At 42.4% G+C, this 12,599-nt stretch overlaps 1 protein-coding gene across 1 annotated transcript in view; it reads left to right on the forward strand.

The window, feature by feature from the left end:
- LOC126336370 (dehydrogenase/reductase SDR family member 11-like) overlaps positions 1–12,599 on the forward strand; it is an 83,288-nt gene that overhangs the window by 22,971 nt on the left and 47,718 nt on the right. Inside the window, exon 3 of the mRNA XM_049999975.1 lies at positions 7,131–7,260. Coding sequence (XP_049855932.1) covers positions 7,131–7,260 — 130 coding nt within the window. The remainder of the gene's footprint in view (positions 1–7,130; positions 7,261–12,599) is intronic.

The following is a 12,599-nucleotide window of genomic DNA, read 5'->3' on the forward strand; positions in this document are numbered from 1 at the left end:
TTTAGTGTAGTTGCAAGAAAAATAGTGTTAAATGTTTCCATATCTTCTGCTGCTGCTCGTGCGGATTTGTATTGCAGTATACAATATGTATTTTGACCTGTGTTATTCTACTTTCCCAAAGTAAGGCATCTATTTATCCAATAAATAACACAGAAAAAGCAGAGTATATCATCAGCAAAATGTTGTAACTGCACAGGTTCAACGGCCTTCCTCCAGGAAAATAAAAAGAGGTGTTACTTTCAAAGATAACGTAAGTAATTGTGTAATGAATGTCACATAAATATCCGAAATTGCGTTTTGTCTCAAATACACTGCCTGCAGCAAGAAAGCCCACCTATGTGAGCATAAAATCTGTACACTAATTGCTAAGCACAAAACATCCAGAATACAGAATACTTTGGCTATAGCAATATCAAAATCCCATTTCTCATTCATTGTTCGCTGGAACACACGCCATACATGAACGAAAACAGTCATTGAATGTTTTATGAATGAAACTGTTAGGGTAGACGAACAAAAATTATATATTTACTATACATAGTCTTCGGAAATAGCTGTTACAAACTTCAACGCCTTGTAGAATTAGTACTGAATTAGAACTCATGTCAGGAAATATATATAGACGTGCTTTAATAGTGGACAGGTGGGACATTATGGAGACGAAACTGTATAAAGTTTTATATAAAAATAACCTACGGCTGTATAGTAGGTCAGCATTAAATGTATGTTCCAACGGATCAAGTGCCTCGAAACGACTATCATCATGTGGATGTCGGTGTACTGCAAGAATCTGCTGAGATTTTTCTTTTTTTCGTTAATTGAGAATGTGAAATATGAATACAGGATGTTCGGGCCTGGGTTCGACTCCCCGTCACGTGGAAGTTTTCTCCACCCTGGGACTGGGTATTGTGATATCCTTCTCTTCATTTGTACTTTTTTAAGCTTTTTGAGCTTTCTGATGTACATTTGTTACCCAGTTATTTTCGCTGTGTTAAACGGCGTTTTATATTTATTTATTTTCCTTCCATGACGATTGTGTTACTTAGTATGTCTTAAAAAAGAACTTCATTATTGGGATCCAGAATCTGAATCGGAATTTACTCCATACCCTAGAGGTTCTCAGCAAGAATAGGCGAGGTACATTACTATAATATGGTAATGATGTAGATATGACTATGTAAGTAAGAATACCTACAACACCGTCAAACAAGCCAAAATGCAAATCAGATCGTCGTCTACTGGACATGTTGCTATCACAGTCCAAATGATGAAGATTATTACTGGCCCACTACTTCCCAAAGGCCTGGAAACAGGAATTAGTTAACCTACTACTAAAACAGGACTTTGCCACAGCACCCTCTGATTACCGACCTGTTTGCATTCTTCCTGCATTGTCCAACACCTTGGAGTATATAGTCCATGATCAGCTAACAAACTTACTGACTACAAGCAATGTACTAGGAGAATACCCGTCACATTCCTGTGAACATGGTAGCACAAAATCTGCCTGAATGAGGGCAACAGATGATCTGAAGCTTGCTATGGACGCACCAGACAGGCAAGTGCAGTGCAGTAAAATGGTTTCGCTCATACTTGACTTCCTCACAGTACCATGAAGTCACAATGGAAGCAGGGTCTATCAAGTGTACCCCAGGGTTCAGTGTTAGCTCCTTTACTCTTTTCATTGTAAGTGAATAATGTGTTATTTGCTTTGTCCTGTAAAATTTGAAAATTTCCCAGCGAATCAACTCTTCAAAAAGCCTTGTTCGGCTCACCTGTAGATGGCTGGCAGTTGTCCAGCCGAAATATCGTGCAATGAAGTTTACGACGACCGGCTGCACGCCTGAAATCTTTTTGAACAGTTTTGTCCTATTGCATTTACCACAAGGACCCTGATGACGTGGAATTGTATCTAAGTGCAAACCCAACATACCTTAAGTCATCCATTGAGAATAACAGTACTGACTTATGTTCACTTTCAAAATGACAGCAGGATCGAAGGCCAAGACACAGCCCATCCAAAATCCAAGTGGTACTGATTGGTCTTTCTAGGTTCATTAGCCTGAAATGTAGGGAATCTCTTCCATCTTGAGCCACAAATGTGACAAATATCAGCATCTCCCATTAGGGAGTGTCGAGGAATACTAGTAAATGGGAATATACATTGGACTGAGCACATAACTGCAGTGTCCAATGTGCAAGACGGCATCAGCATCTATCCACACCCTACAAAAATATAAAAAGCTGTTCCTTCTTGACCTGAAAAAGAAACTTGTGCAAACACTTATAGTTCCGATTACAGATTACAGTAATGTTATCCTCCAAGGGCTTTCTCACGGAAGCTTACAGGGTCTGGAATTGGTTATGAATGCTTGCGTTCGTTATGTAAGTGTTGTTCGAATATTTGACTATATTAAACTGAGTTATGAACTGATATCCTAGCTGTGGGCGTACAAACGTAGAGATTTCCATACCCTATGTCTCTTCTGCTGTCTTATCAACGGATACTGTCCTCTTATCCTTCCTTGACATTAACGCTCTTACTTGAAGAATATGGCAGGAATACTCTTTCCCATCAGAGAAAAATCTTTTCTGTCCCACTCCATCGTTCAGCGACTTTCTCAAAATCCTTCTCAGTAGGAGGAACCCCACTCTGTAACGACCTCCCTCACTATATTATGGAACTGAATCACATCTCCAGCTTCAGAAGACAGCTAATGACGTATCCACTAAAGCAACAATAAGGATACCATTGTCCTTGTACACTCCTGGTATTCCCTTACATTCTTCTACCCAACCAGATCTTTCTCTTTTCAGTGCCTGCCATATTTCGGCCGATCGGCAATGACCCCCTGAAATCTCTCTAAAACCCTTATACTGATACTATTCGGTAAAAAATTTCAGTTTTGCTTTAGCTGTATATGTCAGTTTCATGATGTTAACCATCATTTCGTTAATGACTATAGTTATCGCGATATTTACGTAGAAGTAAGAGTTTCGAATGAAAATTGGTATTGCTACTTTTCTGCTTTCGACGAATGTTACATAATATGCTAATGCATATGAATTTTATTTAAAGTATCAAATTTTTCTTTAGACTTTGATGGAGGTCTACATGTGCAACCCATATCGAGAAAATTGATGTTATGTAGCATAATCTTTTGCTGTCACGCAGCGTCATCGATAAAACCAGATTGAAATATCAAGACATTCCTTATATTTCGTAAATCATTTGAGATATCGAAACGAGATTATGGTGAATTATAGCACTCAAAGCTGAAAGTATTTTGCTGTAAGTTTATTGTTCAAAACTTAATTATCTATTGTGTTATTTCATGAACACGGACTTATTTAATTGTTATTTACGTTTACGTTTACGTTTACGCTGGTAAGTGGCGTGCTGGTGAAAGAAGTAATACAGGTTTTGGAACGATGTAACTGAAAGTGCACATTTATATTGAACCGAGTATGTTCTTTTTAATAATATACTGGCCTCACTTTTCCTCAGTTCCTCACGTAATAAACTGAATAAACAGCGTTTCAGAACTCTCTCGCAGTTGCGACTGCTCAACATACACTCCTGGAAATTGAAATAAGAACACCGTGAATTCATTGTCCCAGGAAGGGGAAACTTTATTGACACATTCCTGGGGTCAGATACATCACATGATCACACTGACAGAACCACAGGCACATAGACACAGGCAACAGAGCATGCACAATGTCGGCACTAGTACAGTGTATATCCACCTTTCGCAGCAATGCAGGCTGCTATTCTCCAATGCAGACGATCGTAGAGATGCTGGATGTAGTCCTGTGGAACGGCTTGCCATGCCATTTCCACCTGGCGCCTCAGTTGGACCAGCGTTCGTGCTGGACGTGCAGACCCCGTGAGACGACGCTTCATCCAGTCCCAAACATGCTCAATGGGGGACAGATCCGGAGATCTTGCTGGCCAGGGTAGTTGACTTACACATTCTAGAGCACGTTGGGTGGCACGGGATACATGCGGACGTGCATTGTCCTGTTGGAACAGCAAGTTCCCTTGCCGGTCTAGGAATGGTAGAACGATGGGTTCGATGACGGTTTGGATGTACCGTGCACTATTCAGTGTCCCCTCGACGATCACCAGAGGTGTACGGCCAGTGTAGAAGATCGCTCCCCACACCATGATGCCGGGTGTTGGCCCTGTGTACCTCGGTCGTATGCAGTCCTGATTGTGGCGCTCACCTGCACGGCGCCAAACACGTATACGACCATCATTGGCACCAAGGCAGAAGCGACTCTCATCGCTGAAGACGACACGTCTCCATTCGTCCCTCCATTCACGCCTGTCGCGACACCACTGGAGGCGGGCTGCACGATGTTGGGGCGTGAGCGGGAGACGGCCTAACGGTATGCGGGACCGTAGCCCAGCTTCATGGAGACGGTTGCGAATGGTCCTCGCCGATACCCCAGGAGCAACAGTGTCCCTAATTTGCTGGGAAGTGGCGATGCGGTCCCCTACGGCACTGCGTAGGATCCTACGGTCTTGGCGTGCATCCGTGTGTCGCTGCGTTCCGGTCCCAGGTCGACGGGCACGTGCACCTTCCGCCGACCACTGGCGACAACATCGATGTACTGTGGAGACCTCACGCCCCACGTGTTGAGCAATTCGGCCGCTGTGCCGTGCGTGTGGTCATTGCTTGTACAGCCCTCTCGCAGTGTCCGGAGCAAGTATGGTGGGTCTGACACACCGGTGTCAATGTGTTCTTTTTTCCATTTCTAGGAGTGTATTAGTGAGGTAACATTCTGTAAACTCGACTGTGTTTTGGTAATAGAAGGAAATTTTAACATGGAAACAAAAGAAAAGTGTAGATTTTAATCAAGATTCGCCACTCTAGCGCTTGTCTGAAAGTTACAAATGGTTAGTGAGCCAAGCAAAATAAATCGCTGTATTTTCAGTAGAATTTTATTTAGTTACTAGCCAAAGAGCAGGTGACAGATCTTTTTGAATGACCTCCATGCAACTGTAGATGTGGGGAAGCCCTGCTTAATATCTAGAAAAAATGTGAGTTTCAGTTGAGAATTCCCCTACCCCTCCAGCGCTCAGCATTTCCCCCACCACTACTGTTCTCCCCACGCTTGTCCTGCCGACTGTGCATCTGCCAGCCAAGTTATTCTGCGAACTCTATACCTTTCCCTAGAACGCTCTGTATCAGAAAACATCTATCTCAGACATCTAAAAATTCTTTCTACAAGGGGCATTTGAAAAGTTTGTGCAAAAATAAAAACTATTTATGTGTTTGGGGCAAACCATTTTATTTTTCGACATAGTCTCCTTTTAGACTTATACAATTCGTCCATCGCTGTTCTAATTTGTTGATCCCTTCTGAATAATAGGAATTGTCCAAGTCTACAAAATAGCTAATAGTTGCTGCAATCCCCGCCAGCCATTTCTTGAAATTGGGGAACAAGTCGGGAGAATACGGGAGATGTGAAACGAGTTGGAATCCTATTTCCATTAATTTTGCGACCACAACTGCTGAGGTGTGTGAGGAGTAATTTTTGTGGTCCAATTTCCGACGGTTTTCAAAAGGTCCAATGACGATGAATAGTATGCACCCATAATAGTTGTATCCTTTTCCAGACAGTTGATGAGGATTATCCCTTGTGAATCCCAAAGGACAGTTGCCATAACTGTTATGACCGAAGGATTGGTCTTTGCATTTTTTTATGCAGATTCTCCCTTGGTAACCCATTGTTTACAATGTTGTTTGGTATCAGGAGTATATTAATGTATCCATGTCTCTTGCACAGTGACGAAACGATGCTTAAAGTCCTGCGGATTCTTACTGAAAAGCTGCAAACCATCCATGCAACACTTCACAGGATTCCGTTTTTGGCTACGCGTGAGCAATCGCGGAATCCATCTTGCAGATTGCTTTCTCATGTCCAAATGTTTATGCAAAATATTATGTACACAGTCATTCGAGATGCCCACAGCACTAGCAGTCTCACGTACCTCAACTCTTCTGTCATCCATCAACATATCATGGATTTTATCAATGATTTCTAAAGTCGTAACGTCCATACAGCGTCCAGAACGTTCAGTATCACTTGTGCCCATATGGCCACTCATAAAATTTTGAAACCACTTATAAACTGTTCTAATAGAAGGTGCACAGTCACCGTAATGTTTATGAAGCTTCTCTTTAGTCATCTGAGGCGTTTTGCCTTTCACAAAGTAATGTTTAATCAACACAGGAAATTATTTTTCGTCAATTTTTTGACAATCACTCGAGTTCCTTGATTCACACGAATGCCAAACACAAAGAAATAGATCAATATGGCTGAAACGTGATGTGCGTTCTTTCCAAAGATGCTAGTAGCTAAACATGACCTCGATACCCGCCGGTTGTGCACCCTCTCGGACGTATATCTGAAACTATCATCATTGTTATTATTTTAATTATTATAATTATTATATTATTATTATCACTGTAGTGGGAGCAGCTGCAGCATTCACTTCATCAATCATCGCCAGTAATATTTACTTAAATTGTCACTTCAGACAGTCAAATCATTTTAATACTGATTGTCATATCAAAAGTGTTATTTCGTAGGAAACTGTGATGTTAAAAATGAACTCTATTTGTGAAACCCTGGTTCGATGTAAGAAATAACCTGACAGCCCTAGTCAGAACAGGTTAAATAAACAAATACAAGGATTATGATGGGTGGAGGGATATGCAGCCAGGTGAACAGTCGATTGACCAACGACTTACTTTCCTGCATTCCAAGACACAAGAATGGACTGAGGCGACATTCTTATAGGGGGCGCGTTTACCCAAGCAGATCTTATGGAAGGCACGTTTACGATACCAGAAAACACTATTGAGCAACATGCATACATTCAGATGAAGCCTGTGATGCATGAAGAGATCATGGCAGTTGTTTACTGCGTTGTCAAAACGTCAAACTTTTGCAGTAAATTTTAATAAATAACCGCACAAGAACAACAGCTGAATATGTGAAAAATTTTAAATGGGCGGATGATACATCAAACACTCTCTAAACATTTGTATTTATGAAAATTATTCCATAAATATACCGTTTACCAATGTTTAATTTCTTTTTCTGGCAATCAGATGGCAAGACAGAAGAATGGAAGAGTATCCTGGACGTGAATGTGCTGGGTCTGAGCATCTGCACCAGGGAGGCCGTGCAGGACATGCTCAGGAGAGGTGTTGATGACGGTTTTATCATCCACATCAACAGGTGGGTTACTCCACCCCTACTGGAAAAATGGGATCACTGCATTCCTGATCACTTAGTATCACCTAGCCAAAGTCATATAGCCTGTTAACAGCCATTACGCGTCAAGCGAATCCAACATCCATGTATCTCTGGATAGTAGTCTATTCTGTGCAAGCCTCATCATGTCTGAGTAACTATTACAACCTGTATCTATTTGAAACAGCTCACTGTAGTGTGGTGTTTGTCCCACTGTACATTTTTTGGCATTTACAGTTCCTTCAGTTACCACATTGACAATTCCTTAGCGCATTTGGATGTGGTCTAGCAAACAATTCCTCCTTTTACTCAATTTGTGTTATGCGCTCATTAATTATCCCAGTGGTCATCAACAGTCCTTGCACAAGAACCAATAGAGACATTGTGGGGTGGCGTCTAGAGTTGCTTATGTACTGATATTATTAATTATTGATAACCTACATAAAGTAGTATGTTATGAGCCCCTAATAGACTAACCACGGAGTTGACACGACAAACTGACCACCGACCCCCTAGGACAGACCGCAAATGTGGGCAGCATTCGGAATGCTTCGTTTCGACTGTTCTCCTTTTCATATTGCCCGAGAGACCCGAAATTTGCCACACTATAATTGCCTGTTGTGGTCTTGTTGTTGTTATTGTGTTGTCTGTGTGAGTAGATGACTAATTGGTTAATGATAGTAATCTGACTTATACATAAAAGCATTGTACAATTTGAGACCAGATGATACATGTTTACCGAATGTTCGGAATGTCTTTTTCATCTACTCCTTGCGTTGTGCTATAACAGCCTTCATTTAATTTCACATTCCTTGCTACAAATCTGTACCACATTTAGAGATAAGTGTCTCTATAATGCACAACCACAAACCCACATTACTTGCGTTTGAAATTTATACACGCACGTTCAGAAAAAGCAGAACACCGTGAACGACCAGAGATTTGATGTTGATATTCTCAGGACATGTACATTAGTACCTTCTGCAGAAATGATTAGCAACCCAAGGACCAGGTTCGAGGTCAATATGGACAACGTGGTACAACACCACTCACCGGTAAAGTATGCATGTGGCTATTGTTGTCGCTATAAACTGAAGGTAGTGGATCGGTGTCAAATTGTACCGACAAATTAGTGAGTCTGGTGGAGTGCGTATTATTTGCATTAGAGATATGATGCATCTATCTAGGAAATTGCTGCTCTTGTAGGGCAAAGTGTTTCGGCAGTGTAACGGATATATGCTCAATTGTTCATGGAAGGCTGTAGAACACAACGAGATGGGTCAGGTCGTACCACACAGACCACCCCCCCCCCCCCCCCCCCCGAGAAGATCAACACTTCATCTGAATGCCATTGCAAGACATACCTGTGTCCTATTCGGCTCTGGCGCAGCAGTGGGACAGTGTAACACATCGTACACTATCAGGGGGGACAGACTGTCATGCGACCGTCTGCTTCTCCGCCTAACATTGACGAATGTGCAGAAACATGCTAGGCGGCAATGGTGTATGGAATGACGTCAGTGGGGACGGAAAGGGGATCAGATAGTGTTTTCGGACAAATCCAGGTTCCGTTTGTGTGATAATGATGGCCCCATTTTGTTTCGCGGCAAACAGTGGGAGCTGTATTCGCCCAAGACATACAGTGCCAACTCAAGGCCTTATGGTGTGGTGTGCTATCGGGTACAACCACAAATCACAGTTGGTGCATGTCTAAAGCACTGTGACCAATGTGACGTACGTGAACGAGATCCAGTGACTCGTAGGTGTACCCTTTCTGCACAATAGCCCAGACGCCATTTTTCAGCAAGGAAATGCACAGCCACTTGCTGCTCTACATATATGTGTCTTTTTGGTGTCGCAGGATGTCAGCCTAGCCCAGCCCAGCTGCTCACCCGACTTGTTGGCAATCGAAAATGTGTGGGATATGGTGAAATGCCATGTGCAGCACTGTGACCCAATGCCAACCATCACAGATGATCTCTGGAACTCAGTGAACGCACCATGGATTGGCTATACCATAGGGCACCATTCGCCCATTATATGCATTGATGCCATCACATATGGTACAAGTTATCAGGGTGCATAGCCGACCATGTGCCTACTACGCAACAGGACACATGCTGAACCTGAAATGCCAACTCTTTCTGCAGAACATACTAATGTACACGTCCTGTGAATATAAACATCCTATCTCTGTTTTTTCAGAACATGGGTGTACCATAGCAGCTGATCGGTATGAGTTGCGAACACCCGTGACATGTCACAAAATTTAAAACCTAATGCTTTCTGCATGGACATAATGCACCACTAATGAACAACGCTTGTCAGTATAGACTAACCGTTTTGCATCCATGTGTCCACACTTGAAGAGATGACCTGCTGTCCAGGGGAAGACAAGCATTAATGGTTTGCTCTTGCTACATGTGCTTGGAGGTACTAACCAACATACAAACATATGAGTCGTAATGGTGTAAGGTGTCAGGCAAATCCAACACCTTACATGAAAACCCTGACATGATAAGCAAATCCAGTAGTATGTCACATAGCTCCGAATAAATCGTAACATTAAAGTAACCAAAGTAATACGAGTAACGAGTGAGCAAATGGAATACCACAGACTAACACAAGAATGCCTAAACGCATGTCGTACCTCCCCACCGTGAGGCAGACGCAGTTCCGAGGGGAGAAACGAGGACAGAAGCCGAGAGCAGAACCGTGTTAAGCTAGGGAAGAGAGGGGCTGGGCACCCACGCTGCGAGCCTACCTGTACAACTATACAACCCGCACGTTTTAGCGTCAGGCTTTTTCGCGTCTCAGGTATGTCAAGGACAACCCCCAGCCCATGTTAAAAGCTAGAGCCCTCCAGAAAAGCAGTATAGATCTTACGATAACACAAAAAGGGCCACTACCACCCGCAAGTTTTTGCGTGAGACTTTTTCGCGTGTCTGTTACATTAAGATCACTCCCCAGCCCATGTTAAAAGATAGAGCCCTCCAGAAGAGCAGTATAGATCTCACGATAACGCTAAAAGGACCACACTAGCTGCAGGTTTTAGCGTGAGACTTTTTAGCGTCTCTGTTACGTTGCAAACTTTAAAAACATTGCCCCACCACGAAAAGTATAAGGTTTCCCATTGGATAGACAGAATTTTTGTAGGCGGAGCGTAAGGTTAACATTGAGACCCTGATTGGTCAGATGAAAACACAGCCAGATAGCTTTTTTAAACTAACTTCGGTAAATTGAAGTAAGGAGAAGTTCGAGAGTTAGTTCCGAGACGGTGGGCTGGATGGCTGCTGCGCCGGCCGCTGCCGCCCTGACGCTGCCTAAACACCGACAAGGTAATGAACGCACGCGATACCGCATTTTTGAGCGCATAAGGCTTCACTCAGAACTGCAGAAGACTCATCTGTTACACCCCTCTTTTTTCCGTAAAACTAATGGTGATCGTTAATTAAAACTCATGGTGTTCACATTTGCCACTTGAAGAACAGATCTGAAACGCGATGATTTTTCTTTTCTATAGTTATTGAGAAGCCACATCAGCCACTGTAATTTACGACAAGTTAAATAAGTAATTAAAGATAATTGAGGGTCACTGTAGACCATTTTGATAGTTTTATCTTTGGGTGGAACTTAATTTAAACCAAGATTATAGATGTGATATGGCATAGGTCATCCTTCGATCGATTGTAGAACTTGGAAACCCATTTAGGGAATATTCGTTCACATTTTTGTTGAACGCTGTTGGTTTTTACCATCCTGTATTAAAACATTTCCTTTTATCAATAGTGCAATTTATAAACGATGTTTTGTGATTAGAATAAATTTCCAATGGTAAACGTAACTACTTTTTCGACGTTATTTTACCAGCTAACTAAAAATAGGAAAGCCTTGAACCCTTTCCACTATATTTAGTTAGAATTAAGATTCTTTTACAGGGAGTGCAGTGGAGCTGACGCTGAGATCATTTAGTATTTGGTTATATCATCGCTAGTCTCACTGAACTCTTCTGAATTCTACATGCCATGTGTGGTCTGGCGTCTCCTTACCAGCAGCAGGTCCCAGGTTCAAACTAGTTAATTCCCTTTAAAAAAAAAAAAAGAAAAAACGCTCAGAGCGTCGTTGCGCGAAAGTGGTAGGGAGACACGATATAGGACAATCAGACACCACCAAGAATGTTTAGAATGGCTATCGTTATTGGTCTGAAAATTATGTAAATACTGATGTAAAGATGTTCAATACACTTTCCTCAGCCACCAATAAAAATATCAGCACTTACACACGTTACACCCTCCATTTATTAAGATGTTTTGTTTGGTCCATTGTCCTATTCTAGCTGCAGTCTTCTCTACCTATAATAGTTAAACCCTTGTACACGTGGACTACTCTAATGAGCCTGTCTTGGTTGTGATAACACGTACGCTATCCAGTTCACAACCAAGTGATCTACTAGAGTAATATCTGTGGATGGCTCCAGTGGCTTCATTGGAGGCTCCAGTGAAACATAAAAAGCCTACATCAGTATTGTTTCTGAGCAGTCACAATAATGCCGAAGTCTCAGATCACTGCAAAAGCTGTAAAAATGAGCACTTGTTGATTGTGTTCGAATAGCAAGCCATCAGACAGCAATAACACGTGCTTTCACATTCATTGCCACTCATCCCTTAGATATAAATTAGAAACAGCATTTACTTCACAATGGCATCAGAAGTGTAAAGTAACATATTTAATTCTCAGGAATACGTAGTTCAATCGAGAGACTTTGTCTCACATACACGTTTTTTAAGACATACCTGAAGCCGGTCGGCGTGGCCGTGCGGTTCTGGGCGCTACAGTCTGGAGCCGAGCGACCGCTACGGTCGCAGGTTCGAATCCTGCCTCGGGCATGGATGTGTGTGATGTGCTTAGGTTAGTTAGGTTTAATTAGTTCTAAGTTCTAGGCGACTAATAACTTCAGAAGTTAAGTGGCCTAGTGCTCAGAGCCATTTTTGAACATATCTGAATCAACACCATCATCATATTGCACAGTTTCCTTCCACTCGCATAGTATCTTGGATTACAGCTCCTTCCATTTTCTGCAGTCTTCCGACGACCTCTCAGTTCTTACCCTGAACTCGGTTTCACCTCTCTCCTGAGAGCTGTCTTCCATGCGTTTTAATCACATTTTCCCTAGGCCTTCATCTCTTGCCAGGTGTAATGTTTGCCACATGTGTCTTCCAACCACCCCTCAGTTCTTACCCTGGCCTCGTTTTCTCCTCTCTCCATAATACTTTCTTCAACCAGAAGTCATATTTTCGACAATGGCACCGCTCCCTCCGCACTCG

This window comes from Schistocerca gregaria, chromosome 2, assembly GCF_023897955.1.
Source record: "Schistocerca gregaria isolate iqSchGreg1 chromosome 2, iqSchGreg1.2, whole genome shotgun sequence".
Lineage (NCBI taxonomy): Eukaryota > Metazoa > Arthropoda > Insecta > Orthoptera > Acrididae > Schistocerca > Schistocerca gregaria.